This window comes from Neoarius graeffei, chromosome 3, assembly GCF_027579695.1.
Source record: "Neoarius graeffei isolate fNeoGra1 chromosome 3, fNeoGra1.pri, whole genome shotgun sequence".
In the NCBI taxonomy this organism is placed as follows: Eukaryota; Metazoa; Chordata; class Actinopteri; order Siluriformes; family Ariidae; genus Neoarius; species Neoarius graeffei.
The window spans coordinates 28,379,226-28,395,957 of NC_083571.1; the positions used below are offsets into that span (position 1 = coordinate 28,379,226).

General features: G+C 44.4%; 1 protein-coding gene across 1 annotated transcript in view; it reads right to left on the minus strand.

The window, feature by feature from the left end:
- spock3 (SPARC (osteonectin), cwcv and kazal like domains proteoglycan 3) overlaps positions 1-16,046 on the minus strand; it is a 114,557-nt gene extending 98,511 nt beyond the window's left edge. Inside the window, exons 1-2 of the mRNA XM_060916593.1 lie at positions 15,891-16,046; positions 15,649-15,780 (exon numbers count right to left, since the gene is read on the minus strand). Of these exons, the coding sequence (XP_060772576.1) occupies positions 15,649-15,780 (132 nt within the window). The 5' untranslated portion in view covers positions 15,891-16,046. The remainder of the gene's footprint in view (positions 1-15,648; positions 15,781-15,890) is intronic.
- Between the last annotated feature and the right edge of the window lie 686 nt (positions 16,047-16,732).

Genomic DNA, 16,732 nt, shown 5'->3' on the forward strand with positions numbered 1-16,732 from the left:
CAAGGCCAACTGGAGGCAGTAGCTGCCAGCGTCAGAGACCTGACAGCCCAGATCCAGCCACTCCAACTCTCCCAGTCTGCTTCCGCGTCTGCACAGTCCGCAGGCCCTGCCCAGCCTGCAGAGCCTGCCCAGTCTGCCTCAACCACACAACCAGCCCGCGAGCCACGACTGCCCCCACCAGAGAAGTACGCTGGTGAACCCGGTACCTGCCGCTCTTTCCTGTCTCAGTGTACCCTCATCTTTGAGCTGCAACCAGGTACCTTCCCCACCGATCGAGCAAAGGTTGCATATGTGATTACCCAGCTGTCAGGGCGTGCCAGAGAGTGGGGAACTGCAGTGTGGGATGCTCAGTCAGCAATCTGTGGGAATTTCCAGGAGTTTTCGACTGAGATGAAGAGAGTCTTTGATCGATCCAAGCAAGGGCATGAGGCTGCCCGTGAGCTACTCCATATGCGCCAGGGTCGTAGGTTGGTGTCAGACTTTGCCATTGACTTTCAAACTCTTGCAGCCATAACAGGATGGGGCACTGAGGCTCTCTATGACACCTTCCTTAATGGCCTGCCGGAAGAGATCAAAGATGAAACGCTCACCTGTGAGGGGGGTACTGGTGAGCGTGACCCCCATACACCCCTCCTCTGCTCAGCGCACTCTTCTCTCAGCTGTCCTCTGGTGGGGAGATCAACAACTGGAGGTGGGAGTTTTTGTCGACTCTGGTGCCGAGGAGAACTTCATCGACGCCAGCCTGGTGAGTCAGTGGAGTCTGCCTACCAAGAGCCTGGAGAAACCCCTGATGGCCAATGCGTTGACTGGAGCGAAATTGCCCAACATCACTCACACCATTGCTCCGATGAGTCTCACCCTCTTTGGCAACCATCATGAACAGTTACGCTTTCTTGTTATTAATGCCCCTCATGCTCCAGTAGTTCTTGGCTACCCTTGGCTTATTAAGCACAACCCACATATTGACTGAGTAGGGAGGTGTATTATGGGTTGGAGCCCATTTTGCCACTCAAACTGTCTCCTCCAGGCCCAGACTCTGTCGAAACCTATCTCTGATGTCAACGAGGAGTTTCCAGATCTGTCAGGCATCCCCCCGGACTATATGGACCTCAAGCCTGTATTCAGTAAGTCCAAAGCCTCTTCCTTACCCCCTCACCGCCCCTTTGACTGTGCTATTAACCTCCTTCCCAGCACAACTCCCCCTAGAGGTCGTTTGTACTCCCTGTCACGGCCTGAGACGGAAGCTATGAACAAGTACATTCAAGAGTCCCTTGCTGCAGGCATCATCCGCCCTTCCTCATCTCCTGCAGGAGCCGGTTTTTTCTTTGTTGGAAAAAAGGATGGTTCATTACGCCCCTGCATTGATTACCGTGGTTTAAATGATGTCACTATTAAAAACCGTTACCCTCTCCCTCTCATTGATTACCGTGGTTTAAATGATGTCACTATTAAAAACCGTTACCCTCTCCCTCTCATGTCCTCAGCGTTTGAACTCCTCCAAGAAGCCAAGGTATTCACCAAGCTGACTTAAGGAATGCCTACCACCTGGTCCATATCCGCGAGGGGGATGAATGGAAGACGGCGTTTAACGCCACCTCAGGTCATTATGAGTACTTGGTCATGCCATTTGGCCTTACCAATGCCCCTGCGGTTTTTCAGGCCTTAGTCAATGATGTCCTGAGGGCAGAGGTGGAAAAACTGGATTGACAGAGTCAAAGTCCTGCTTAGGTTTTCCTTCTGCCTGTGCTCTCAACACAGGTGATTTCACCAATTAGCTCATCAACCTGGCTTAGGGGATGTGGTAATTAGGATCAGCTGGTTCATTGAATTGGCTGGAGCAAAAACGTGGCAGGGTTTTTACTTTCTGCACCCAGGTTTTTCCACCTCTGCCTGAGGGACATGCTCAATCAATTTGTCTTTGTGTTTTTAGATGACATCTTGATTTTTTCCAAGTCACTCACTGAGCATGTTGTCCATGTCCGTAAGGTCCTGAAGTGTCTTCTGGAGAACCAGCTGTTTGTGAAGGCGGAGAAATGCGAGTTCCACCAGGAAACGGTCGCTTTCCTCGGGTATGTGATCACCCCGGGGGGCATCCAAATGGACCAATGTAAGGTCAAGGCAGTGTTGGAATGGCCCACACCTGCTAGTCGATGGAACCTGCAGAGCTTCCTTGGCTTTGCCAACTTTTACCGGCACTTTATCCAAAATTTCAGCACTGTAGCCGCCCCCCTCACCGCCCTGACCTCTTCAGCGGTCAAGTTCGTTTGGACCACAGCCGCAGAGGAGGCCTTTCAAGACCTGAAGCGGCGATTCACCTCTGCTCCGATCCTGATCCAACCCGATCCCAACCGGCAGTTCATTGTGGAGGTAGACGTTTCTGAGGTGGGTGTTGGCGCTGTGCTCTCCCAACGTTCTGCTAAAGATAATCGCATACACCCATGCGCCTTCTTCTCTCACCATCTGTCACCAACAGAACAGAACTATGACATGGGGAACAGGGAGCTGCTTGCAGTGAAGTTAGCCCTGGAGGAGTGGCGGCACTGGTTGGAGGGCGTCCCGCTGCCATTTTTGGTCTGGACCGACCATAAGAACCTGCAATACATCAGTTCAGCCAAGAGACTCAACCCCTGAAAAGCACGCTGGTCCCTATTCTTCTCCAGGTTTAACTTCACCCTGTCCTACCGCCCTGGTCATAAAAATGTTAAGCCTGATGCTCTGTCCCGACAGTTTCCCATGTCCAAGACGAATCCAGACTCTAACGCCATCCTCCCTTCCCACTGCATTTTGGGGGCAGCTCTGTTTGATGTGGAATCCGCTGTGAAGGCTGTTCAAGCGGATGAAGCAGGCCCCAGTCAATGTCCCACTAACCGTCTGTATGTTCCTAAATCTGTCCGCTCACAGGTGCTGCAGTGGGGTCACTCCAACTGCCATCCTGGACCCCGACGAACCCAAGCGTTCATCGGGAGGAGATTTTGGTGGCCGTCCATGAAGGAGGACATTACCAACTTTGTCCGGTCCTGTAAGGTCTGTGCCCAAAACAAGACCTCCACTCAACCCCCTGCTGGCCTGCTGCAACCCCTGTCCATGCCCCAAAGACCATGGTCCCACATCTCCTTAGACTTCGTGACTGGTCTGCCCCCATCAGACGGTAACACTACCATTCTTACTGTTGTGGATCATTTCTCAAAGTCTGTTCATTTCATTCCCCTGCCTGGTCTTCTATCTGCCAAAGACACTGCTAACCTGATGATCCAACATGTATTCCGCATACATGGGTTGCCTGTAGAAGTGGTATCAGACAGGGGTCCCCAATTCACTTCTGCATTCTGGAAAGCTTTCTGTAAATTGCTTGGTGCCTCTGTGTGTTTATCTTCTGGTTTTCACCCGCAGAGCAATGGCCAGACCGAGAGGGCAAACCAGTTGCTGGAGACTGTGCTATGCTGTATGGCGTCCCAGAACCCATCCTCCTGGAGCCAGCAGCTTCCATGGGCAGAGTATGCAATCAATTCACACATCTCCTCTGCCACGGGTCGAGCTCCCTTTGAGTGCTCCTTGGGGTACCAGTCGCCACTGTTCCCGGAACAGGAGAAGGAGGTCGGGGTTCCATCAGTGGAAGCTTTCATCTGCCGGTGCCACCGAATGTGGAGGCGCACCCGCTCCACCCTGCTTCGCTCTGCTGCCAGGATGAAGGTCCAGGCCGACAAGCGTCGGTCCCGGGCCCCTCAATATCGCCAGGGACAACGCGTATGACTTTCCACACAAGACCTGCCCCTGAAGACAGTCTCTTGCAAGCTCACAGCACGTTTTATCGGCCCCTTCCCCATTGCCAAAGTCATCAGCCCCACAGCTGTCCGGCTCAAGCTCCCCTTACCCCTGCGCTGTATCCACCCCACATTCCACATCTCTAGGGTCAAGCCCTTCCTGTGCAGTCCCATGCATCCTGCCCCCAAGCCCCCCCGCACCCTCGCCTCATCGATGGCTCTGAGGCATACACTGTCTGACGGCTGGTGGACGTTCGGCGCCGGGGCTGTGGGCTTTAGTATCTTGTCGATTGGGAGGGCTATGGCCCTGAGGAGAGGTGCTGGGTCCCGGCCTGGCACATATTGGACCCTACAATTGTCAGGGACTTTCGCCGTCAGCATCCCGTGTCTGCCCGGGGGACGCCGGGAGGCGTCCGTTGGGGGGGGTACTGTTAGAGTCTGAATGTCTTGAACTCTGGCCACCCACTGGACAGTTGTAGTACTGCGGGTGTGTTGACAGTGTGTTTGTTTTGATGTCCCATGTGCCCTTTGTTTTGGTCCCCTGCCACGCCCCCCTCGTGCCTCACCTTTGTCACCTGACTCAATCACCATTGTAATCAGTGTCAGCTGTCTCCTGTTTAATTCTGTGTGCTGGACTGCTACTTAAGCCCTGTCATTTCTCTGCTCTGTCTCTGATTGCCTGACCTTGACTCTGATGTTTGTGAACCTGTTTTTGCCTGTGAAGATTATCCTGTTTGTCCTTGAGTAACCAGTGGAATCTGGAATTCTGCTTGGAACCTTTGAGTTTTGTTCTTATGGATTTTTGTGGACTGCCTCAATGACCTTTTGAATCTGAAAGTACTACTACTAACCTCTGTGCTTTGCTGGATTTTTTTTGTTGGATTTTTTGTGAACTGACTGAGTAACTTTGAACATGAAGCCCACAGTGATCTTCTGTGCCTTTTTGTTTTTGGACGTGTTGAGGACTGCATTGAAACATAATCTTTTACCTGCCCTGACCTTGTGACTGTGTTAAAAGAATAAACCTGCCAAATTGATCTGCATTTGGGTCTCTGTCTCTGAAACCTTACAATTTTTGCTTTAAGAATGTTAATGGAGAAGTACAGAGAAGGCCAGAGAAAGCTAGATTGTGTGTTTGTAGACCTGGAGAAGGCATACGATAGAGTGTTGAGAGATGAGTTATGGTATTGTATAAGAAAGAGTGGAGTGAATGAGAAGTATATTAGAGTGGTGCAAGACATGTATGAGAATAATGAAACAGCAGTGAGGTGTGCAGCTGGAACAACTGAATGGTTCAAGGTGAAGGTGGGACTCCATCAAGGATCTGCTTTGAGTCCTTTCTTGTTTGCCATAGTGATGGATAGCTTGACGGATGAAGTGAGGCAAGAGTCACCATGGAACATGATGTTTGCAGATGATTTTGTGATATGTGGTGAAAGTAGAAAGGAGGTTGAGTTGGGTTTGGAGAGATGAAGGTATGCATTGGAACGAAGAGGAATGAAGGTGAGCAGTAGCAAAACAGAATACATGTGCATCAATGAGAATGGGGATGAGAGTGTAGTGAAGATGCAAGGAGTAGACGTAAAGAAAGTTGGTGAATTCAAGTACCTGGGGTCAACTGTGCATGAAAATGGGGGCTGCAATAGTGAGGTGAGAAAGAGAGTGCAGGCAGGTTGGAGCAGTTGGAGAAGGATTTCGGGAGTCATTTGTGATAGGAAAGTCCCAGCAAAAGTGAAAGGTAAGATGTATAAGACAGTAGTGAGACCAGCTGTGATGTATGGATTGGAGACCGTACCCTTAACGAAGAGACAGGAGGCAAAGTTGGAGGTGGTGGAGTTGAGGATGTTAAGGTTTGTGATGGGAGTGACAAGGTTGGACAGGATAAGGAACAAGCACATCAGAGGGACAGCACATGTGGAGAGCTTGGGAATTAAGCTAAGAGAGATGAGACCGAGATGGTATGGGCACATCTTGAGAAGAGATGCAGAGCATTTTGGAAAGAGAATGTTGAGGATGGAGCTGCCAGGCAAACGAAAACAAGGAAGGCCAAAGAGGAGATACATGGATGTGGTGAGAGAGGACATGAAAGTGGCAGGTGTGGTAGAGAAGGATGCGGAAGACAGGGAGCAATGGAGACGAAAGATCCGCTGTGGCGACCCCTAATCGGGAGCAGCCAAAAGAAGAAGTAGTACACAATCTGTCTGACTGTGGATTGGTGGAGTCCAAACTCTTTGGAGATGGCTTTGTAACCTTTTCCAGCCTGATGAGCATCAACAACGCGTTTTCTGAGGTCCTCAGAAATCTCCTTTATTCGTGCCATGATACACTTCCACAAACGTGTTGTGAAGATCAGACTTTGATAGATCCCTGTTCATTAAATAAAACAGGGTGCCCACTTACACCTGATTGTCATCCCATTGATTGAAAACACCTGACTAATTTCACCGTCAAATTAACTGCTAATCCTAGAGGTTCACATACTTCGCCACCCACAGATATGTAATATTGGATCTCATCTCATCTCATTATCTCTAGCCACTTTATCCTGTCCTACAGGGTCGCAGGCAAGCTGGAGCCTATCCCAGCTGACTACGGGCGAAAGGCAGGGTACACCCTGGACAAGTCGCCAGGTCATCACAGGGCTGACACATAGACACAGACAACCATTCACACTCACAATCACACCTATGGTCAATTTAGAGTCACCAGCTGACCTAACCTGCATGTCTTTGGACTGTGGGGGAAACCGGAGCACCCGGAGGAAACCCACACGGACGCGGGGAGAACATGCAAACTCCACACAGAAAGGCCCTCGCCGGCCACGGGGCTCAAACCTGGACCTTCTTCCTGTGAGGCGACAGTGCTAACCACCGTGCCGCCGGCCTGTCCACCTTCCATTGAAAATGTGTGTCGCGTTATGAAACGCAAAATACGACAACAGGGACTGTTGAGCAACTGAAGTCATATATCAAGCAAGAACGGGAAAGAATTTCCTGTTCAAAACTTCAACAATTAGTGTCCTCAGTTCCCCAAGGCTTCCTGAGTGTTGTTAAAAGGTGATATAACACAGTGGTCAACATGCCCCGTCCCAACTTTTTTGTAACGTGTTACAGGAATCAAATTGGAAATTCATCTATATTTAAAAAAAACAATAGTTTTCAATTGGAACATTAAATATCTTGTCTTTGTATGGTGTTACACTGAAAACAGGTTGAAAAGGATTTGTAAATCAATGCATTCTGTTTTTAATTTAGGTTTTACACAGCATCCCAACTTCGGGGTTGTCTAAAATATTGTGACTGTTGACAAATTGTTGTGGTATCAGAGGAATAAAACTTTGGGATGAGTTGTTATTCTAAAATAATCGGGGGGGGGGGGGTAAACAGTAAATCTGCTTCACATTGGACCATGTAACACCTATTGATAGTTTTATATAACATCACACCCACAAAATGTTTTATCCCTTATTTCATGTGCTCCCTGGATGATTTTATTTCTTATTTGGGAAGTCATAACTCTAAAGTCTTTGTGTTCAAGTGCTCTAAACATAGTTATGATGATAAAATATAAAATATCACATTGGACAGGAAGCAAATGTGTTGTGTGTTGTTTACAATTTAAATAGTTTTTCACATGGCAGCAGACAAATATCTCTCAAATCATTTTCCTGTATAAAAAGCCAGAATTCTCATATGACATAACTGTTAAATATAAACATCAGCTCTTCATTAGACAGACAGCAGCTTGGGCAGGTGTTCTGCTGCAAGATTTGTTCTATTATGCGCTTGTTCTAACACCTTGTTTTTTCTATAATATCAACTTGCACAGGGACTTGTATGGCAAATGCACCAATAAACAGATTTTTAAAATGTGTAACTGTTGTTAAGGTGAAGTTTTTTATGAGGCCATGTTTAGTCAATATTTACAGAAGGAGTCTTCAGTGTCAATGCTTTGTAATAGTCAAAGGTAAAGCTGTAACTTCGGGTTTTCCGCCATGTGAAAGGCTTCATGGCTTCATGACTTTGCAGTTTCTTAGCAACACCACGAGCTTATTATTCATCTTCTTCATTTCAAGACAGAGAAAAACTAAAGAGTCTGGTGAGGAAATTGAGGAAACCGTTTAAAATTGGTGGCTACTCTTCACATTGGGGCTCATCACGTCCAATCATTGATTGTTTTCCTAAGACAGGAAGCCCGCAAGTGTTTCATTCTTTACATAGGTCTGTAGGACTCTGTAGGACTGATTTTAGAAAAGCCCATTCCACAGATACATAGATACTTAACATATTTATACTTAAAATATTTTATAAGAAGTGAAGTCAAGGGAAATTTCTGTTATGATCTTTGTTGGATTTGCAGAAAGTACTTGATACAGTAGATCACAAAATCTTATTAAGTCAGCTTAAGCCAACAGAGTGAGTTCGGTCATACTTAACTAATCACACCCAGGGGATTGATATAACCTAAATAGGACTTTGTCAGAGCCTAAAATTATGGTACGGGTTCCCACAAGGGAACTCTCTCTTTTCTATTTTTTTATGATTTCAACTTTACTTGTGCAAGCAACGTCTTTTTTATATGCTGGATCTAATATGGTGTCTAATATGGATAAAGTTGTTGAAAACTCCTTGGTGCAGAATTTCAAATAACCGATAACACATTATCTGCCTAGCGAGGGAGAACTGAAACCCTTCTTTGTGGCTCTAAAATAAAATTAGGTGAATCATCAGAATTAAATGTGAAACTAGAAGGAAATCTCATTACCACAAAATCCAATGTACTGTAAATGGCATTGGCTAGGAAGGCAGGGATTAAAAAGCCTTACGATTTCATAAAATGATCTAGGAAAGCCTAGATTTAGCAAGGAAATCCACCTCTTGCATAATTATACCAAAAATGCATATTTTACATTATATTTATACAGACATTTTATTTGGATATGACTCAATGCAGTAGTGCCTCTGAATACAGCATCAACACAGAGTTTAAAAACATACTTAAAGCCTTAAGGTAGCATTTATGCTTCACACAGTCCACAATATACAGCAGGCTCGCTAAATAATTAACATCATCAGTTCACTTTAACACAAAGACTTTGCAATTACAACTTTCAAGATAAATACAAGTGGAAAAAAATGGCTGAAAAAAATCCAGGCAACAATTTCTCATTTTTTTTAAATAGGATTTCGTGCTGATGAATATGTGACTTGTGGACTCTTCCAAATATTTCATCAGGGTGAGTGAATATTGTGGAACTAAAATGTACATTGTGTGTGTGTGTGTGTGTGTGTGTGTGTGTATATACTGATCAGCTATAAAATTAAAACCACTGAGAGGTGAAGTGAATAACATTAACTCATTACAATGGCACCTGTCAAGGGGTGGGACATATTAGGCAGCAAGAGAACGGTTAGTTCTTGAAGTAGATGTGTTGGAAGCAGGAAAAATGGGCAAGCGTAAGGATCTGAGCAACTTTGACAAGGGCCAAATTGTGATGGCTAGATGACTGGGTCTGAGCATCTCCAAAATGGCACATCTTGTGGGGTGTTCCCGGTATGCAGTGGCTAGGACCGACCAAAAGTGGTCCAAGGAAGGACAACTGGTGAACCTGCGACAAGGTCATGGGTGTCGAGGGCTCACTGATTCACATGGGGCATGATAGCTAGCCCATATGGTCCAATCCCCCAGAAGAGTCACTGTAGCACAAACTGCTGAAAAAGTTAATGCTGACACCTTTCTGTTTTAGCCAGCATTAACGTTTTCAGCACTTTGTGCAACAGTAGCTCTTCTATGGGAGAGATGTGCCATTTTGGAGATGCTCAGACCCAATCATCTAGCCATCACAATTTGGCCCTGGTCAAAGTCACTTAGATTCTTACACTTACCCATTTCACCTGTCAGTGGTTTTAATGTTATGGCTGATAGGTGTGTGTGTATATATATATATATATATATATATATATATATATATATATATATATATATATATATATACACTATCATGGATGTCTCGTGGAAAAGGGTTTTTCAAGCATGGGATGTTAAACGGATTCACGTTAATGCAGAAATAAGATTTTTTGAAATATTTTAAGGATTACATTTGACGGTATAGTGATAATTTACTGGGATGAACCAGCAAGAAATTTTTTCTGTTCTAAAAGGAATTTGCGTGTTTAAAATGTTTTATACTTTGCGCATATGGCAGCATGGTGGTGTAGTGGTTAGCACTGTCGCCTCACAGCAAGAAGGTTCTGGGTTCGAGCCCAGCAGCCGGCAAGGGCCTTTCTGTGCGGAGTTTGCATGTTCTCCCCGTGTCCGCGTGGGTTTCCTCCGGGTGCTCCGGTTTCCCCCACAGTCCAAAGACATGCAGGTTAGGTTAACTGGTGACTCTAAATTGACTGTAGGTGTGAGTGTGAATGGCTGTTTGTCTCTATGTGTCATCTCTGCAATAACCTGGCGACTTCCTCTCGCCCATAGTCAGCTGGGATAGGCTCCAGCTTGCCTGAAACCCTGTAGAACAGGATAAGCGGCTACAGATGATGGATGGCTATATATTTATTAGTTACGCTACAAATGCATAGTGCTTGTATTGTTTCTGCCTACCGCTAGCGGCCTGCAGTTGCAACTCATGCGTCGCGTTTTGGTCTTTGCTTTCTACGTTATTGATTCCTGTGCGGATTTCCCCATGTCCACAAATACTAATGACGTAGTCAGTATTCTCAGTAACCTCGTGGTTCTCGAATTTTCATGATGTGACAACGGGAAGTGGAAAAAAATTGTTTATGAAGTAGACCCTCATCTTCCGACTTCTGCTACCATCAATGGTGAGTAGGTTGTATTTTCTAAACATATAGAAGTGATAGCTTAAGTATTTTTCTTGATTACTGCTAAGTTTCATCGTAATCAAAAGACTAGCACATAGTTTTCTAACGTTAGCAAAACCAATGTGTCCAAGTGCTGCCGGCGGACGGGCGGCCATGACTGATTTCTACTGCTAGCTTGGGAGGATGAGGGCTTTATAAATCCATTGTTTCATTTATAATTCACGATAAAACAACTCATATTTCATTACCATGGTAATTAAAATAAAAATAATAGTATATGACGTTGTAGTTTGGATATTTTGTTATTTTCTTGTTCCCCTTATCATAAGCTTTCAGCTGATACCTTACTTTTTGAAGTAGGACAAAAATTAAGCAAGTTACGGTCATTTACAGGTGGAAGTTGTTGATATCGGTCACAGTTGTTCTTTTGTTTTGTATAGGTAATCGTATGGGGCCGTGTAAAATCTCATCTCATCTCATTATCTGTAGCCGCTTTATCCTGTTCTACAGGGTCGCAGGCAAGCTGGAGCCTATCCCAGCTGACTACGGGTGAAAGGCGGGGTACACCCTGGACAAGTCGCCAGGTCATCACAGGGCTGACACAGACAACCATTCACACTCACATTCACACCTACAGTCAATTTAGAGTCACCAGTTAACGTAACCTGCATGTCTTTGGACTGTGGGGGAAACCGGAGCACCCGGAGGAAACCCACGCGGACACGGGGAGAACATGCAAACTCCGCACAGAAAGGCGCTCGCCGGCCATGGGGCTCGAACCCGGACCTTCTTGCTGTGAGGCGACAACGCTAACCACTACACCACCGTGCCACCCCGCCGAGTAAAATTAAGGATTAATTTCATTAGTGATTTCGAAGTTTTGAAAATTTCAAAACTTTGAAATCACGAGTGAAATTGATCCTTAATTTTACGAGGAACCATACGATTACTTGTTTATAATATATAGGGCCAAATTCATACTTCGGAAGCCATTCAAGATCACAACATTTGTCATTCAAGTTTTCTGAACCAATCAGGGCGCGAGACCGTCTTGCACGTTTGAATCAGTTTCTAAAGTGTCTCATCATGACACAAAAAAACTGTGATAGCACCTTGTCTAACTCACAGCATTCATATGCCACAAGAGAGTTGTTTATTTGTCTTTCTGTGGCCCATTTCTTAAACACGGAAAGCCAAAAATCCGTACTTTTTTTTGGTATTTTCATTTTCGCTTGCAGCTTTCAATTGGTTTATCATTTCTTCGTCAAATATAGCAAAACGCGGCATTGCTGAGTCAGCAGAGTCAGCCATTTTGTTGACAAAATTTGCTAATTTTTGTAACCGTAACCAAGTAACGAACTAGCCAATAGCATTTCAGAAAAAAAGCCCTCCTTGATTGGTCAATCAGAATTGAGTAATTTTGGCCCTATGTATTATAAAGTGTGTAATTAAGGGATGAAAATCCCCTCGATTTTAAAAAATTTAAAAATTTATAACTTTCTTAATATTTTTCATAGACAGTTAAGATAAGATTAAGATAAGTCTTTATTGTCATTGTCACTTTTTCAAAGGTGCAACGAAATTGAAGGTGCTGTTGACTCATGAGTTATAGAAAAAAAAAAACAAATAAAGTATAAAAATAAATAGTAAAGTATACAGAATTGCACTGGTAAAATAGTATAAACAGAATATAAACAGAAATGTATTGGTTCTGGGCGGCACGGTGGTGTAGTGGTTAGTGCTATCGCCTCACAGCAAGAAGGTCCGGGTTCGAGCCCCGTGGCCAGCGTGGGCCTTTCTGTGCAGAGTTTGCATGTTCTCCCCGTGTCCGCGTGGGTTTCCTCCGGGTGCTCCGGTTTCCCCCATAGTCCAAAGACATGCAGGTTAGGTTAACTGGTGACTCTAAATTGACCGTAGGTGTGAATGTGAGTGTGAATGGTTGTCTGTGTCTGTGTGTCAGCCCTGTGATGACCTGGCGACTTGTCCAGGGTGTACCCCGCCTTTCGCCCGTAGTCAGCTGGGATAGGCTCCAGCTTGCCTGCGAACCTGTAGAACAGGATAAAGCGACTAGAGATAATGAGATGAGATGAGATATATACACACACAAATTGCACATTGGGGATGGGGCCAAGAATAGTTCTATTGGTTCATGCATCATTTTAAAGATCTCTTCTAGTGCTTTCTAGTATAGTAGAAATATTCTTAATCTAACAGACAGGAGTTTGCATGTTCTCCCCGTGTCTGCGTGGGTTTCCTCTGGGTGCTCCGGTTTCCCCCACAATCCAAAGACATGCAGTTAGGTTGATGTGGGGCGGCCTTGGGCTGAGGTGCCCTTGAGCAAGGTACCTGACCCCTGACTGCTCCCCAGCCGCTTTGGTGTGGCTGCCCACTGCTCTGTGTGTGTGTGCGTTCACTGCTTCAGATGGGTTAAATGCAGAGGATGAATTTCACTGTGCTTGAAGTGTGCATGTGACGAATAATAAAGGTTTCTAATAACTTTGATTTTTATTGTCACATGCCTACTATATATATATATATATATATATATATATATATATATATGGGACATTCCACCAAATGGGTGCCACTCCCAAATTAAACTTAATTTGTTATATCTTTTCAACACTGATTATAATAACACACATATTTAACTATTCAAAATGTGTATTGGTCAACCTCAGGCTACGTTACAAGGTTTGGAAGTCAAAGATGGCTGCATTTTTTTCAGTCCTGTTACCAAAACTCTGAAAGTAATAGGACTGAGTTTTTAGCCTAGGATTAGCTAATACATGGAATTAAGCCACATGGCGTCATCGCTAATAGCATGACCACACTTAGCACATTCTAGTGATTTACCAAAAATCTGTATTTTTAAAATAAACAAATATCATCTAAGAAATAATTTAAGTAACAGGACAGTATGTTGACATTGACCTTATCAGTCAAAGTTAAAAAATCATCAAATATACAGAAAAGTAAATGAGAGAACTAACTTTTGGTCTTCCCATGGCCTTCAAAAGACACAACTGATGTAACTTCCTATTGAGCATGTGATGTATGGAATGTTCCAAATTTGTCAGATGGGGTAATATGTTTGGGTAACAGGACTGAGTGAAAACCCAGGGACACGACTAAAATGTGTATTTTAACTAAGATATTGTGGATTTCTTATGAAAAAAATATATATTTAAACCATGGATAGGATATGGAGTCACACAACAGTGCAAAAGAAATACTGTTTCTGAAGGATTTTAATCATAATATTTCATAGTTAAGTATAGAGTGCAGGGACAGGTAACACATGCTATTTTTCAGTGTTTTAGGTAGTTTTTATTTATCCTTACAATTATATATCTTAAATTTGAAATCAGATCAATGTGCAGGACAGTCTGCGTAATAAGGAAATGTATTTTAAAGTACATTTTTATGTGCATTTATACATATAATTTTCTAGGAACGGAAATGGCACCGATTCGGTGGAATGGCTCTTGTGTATGTGATTTGGAAACCTCAGTTATGGAGTCACCCTAGGGTGGCCAGACGTCCGGCTTTAGGCCGGACCGTCCGTCTTTTCAATGTCTTGTCCGGCGTCCGGCGCAGCATCAAGCCGGACGCACATTTGTCCTCCTTTTAGAGACGATGAGCGGAATTATATAATATCGACTTGCCAGACTGGAAGAGCAGAGTTCTAGAATAACGTTTTGTAGGGAAACTGCAGATCTGTGCTGCACACTAGTAATCTACAATAAAGAGTCTATGGCTCGATGTTTTTTGGCATGCAATGCGAACTCCGCACCGCGAGGCGTTGCGTTCTAGAACGCGTTGCGCTCTATCCTTTGATGATCTTCCTGGCGCGTGCCTAGTGCCCTGCCCCCCTGGCCCTGGTTGGGACTTGGAAACACGAGTCTGTCCGGTAGACCAGCTGCTCACAACTTAACTTGTTAGGATATGGATGACAGTGCAAATGCACATCTATTATATCTACCTTAAGTTTAATTTCAGTGGTTTGTTACTCCACGATGTTTTTAATAAATACAAATATGGTGTTCTAGCCAATTAAGAGCTAATACATGAATTATAATAAATACTATGAATGCTTTAAAACGTTTTATAATGTTGCTGGTTATGTTGCCTATTTGTTCTTTGAGAATCTACAAATGTTGTGCTTTTTGGTACTCAGCACCTTAAGTTTAATTTCAGTGGTTTGTTAACTCCACAATGTTTTTAATAAATATAAATACTGTGTGTTCTAGCCAATTAAGAGCTAATACATGAATTATAATAAATACTATGAATGCTTTGACCTTACTCTTTTTTCCCCACAATCATAATCTTTAACCCTACAAAACTGCGATGTTGATTTCACCAAACTTGAGTGACTTGCATACAAATAATCCATTCTCAATCTTGCCACTGTGGTTTACATAAAAATTTGAGGGCTATGAATCAGATGGGATTTGCCATTATTCACCCTAAAATTGATTAGAATGCAAGAAATTGCATCTAAGAAATACAAAATTTTCTGGGGGAGGACCCCCAGACCCCCCCCGTCCAAATAATGTCCTCCTTTTTGGTGTTATGGAAATGGTCACCCTAAGTCACCCATGTGTTAATTTGTGAGAGGAGATAATCATGCATTTCTTGGAATAAAAACTATTTCTCTTAATAAAACAATATGAACTCAGAAACTCAGTAAAAGTAAACTATCCGGAAAATTATAACGGAATGAGTCTAACAACAACAAACAGTTGAATGCTCAGTATTTAATAGCTATTTATACACCAGGCTAACATCACCTCAGCTTCAGGCTCCTGTTTGTTCAACATCTAACAGGATATTTAGAGAAATAAATCTCAGTAGTAGGTGTTAATGCTATTAACTCGCCAGTTAACTAATTACCTCAAGGGTTTTAAAGGCTACATAACAGAACTGGGGGGGGGGGGGGGCCGAAATTAGCGTCATTACGGTTCTGAGGCGCACAGCGTGACGTGGATACACAAACACACACGCACGCGCGCGCAGGAAACCAGGAGCTGTTAGTGTCGGAAAAAAGCGGAACTCACGTCACGAAATTTGTCCCACCGAGCTGTGAGCCATTTGTCGTCGAGAAAATTGGCGTTGTCTTGGCGGGCGGCTGCTCCGGTGATCACCGCCGCTGCGCACACACACACCAGCAGCATGACGGCGCGGAGCATCTGCGGAACACACACACACACACAGAGAGAGAGGGAGAGAGAGAGAGATGAGCTGCCACGGTTGAAAATAAACAAAGAGGACAAACCTGAATCATGTGTTACCGGGTCACCTTCAGCAGGAGGACTAAAGAGCTGTCGCGTGAAGCTGCGCGCGCGCCGAACCCTTACTGCTGCTGCGTCTCTCTCTCGCGCGAGCTCGTAACCTTCGGCACGAGCGCTGTCGCGCGCTACTTCTCCCTGCCCCTGTTTCTGCGCACTGAGCGGATGCTCATGAAGGCGGTCTCTCTCTCTCTTTCTCTCTCTCTCCCCGTGACCCTGTTCCCTGAGCAGCGCGTGACATCCGGATGATTTCCAAACAGTGCCGCCGGTCCATCATTCCTCCATCCCAGCAGTTCTCAACCTTTTCTGTTTCGAGGCCCACCAATTCATACTTCTAACGAGCCCATTAAAAAAGATCCCCAGTTATTTTGGCTCATCTATTCTATTACATACATGTCAACCTATACGGAATGTCCGTATTTTATACGGATTTGATTCAATAAACGTAGTATACGGGCGTACAAATAAAGTTATGCGGATTCTTTAAAAAAAACTTAAATATTTATTTAGAGCTATAATCAATTCCGACGATGATAAAAAAAAAAAGCGCATGACATTTAGAGTAGAGTGGAGGAAAAAGCCCCCCCTTAAGGAAAATTCAGTTTTTCTCCAAGTTCAAATGAACCATGTGTTTAGTTTTAATCATAGTTTTGACAACAGTGACATGAACAATAATGCCACCTAAAGTTAATACTTCATTTTTTTTTTTTTAACAAAAAACAAACGGGCGGCACGGTGGTGTAGTGGTTAGCGCTGTCGCCTCACAGCAAGAAGGTCCTGGGTTCGAGCCCCGGGGCTGGCGAGGGCCTTTCTGTGTGGAGTTTGCATGGTGTCCGCGTGGGTTTCCTCCGGG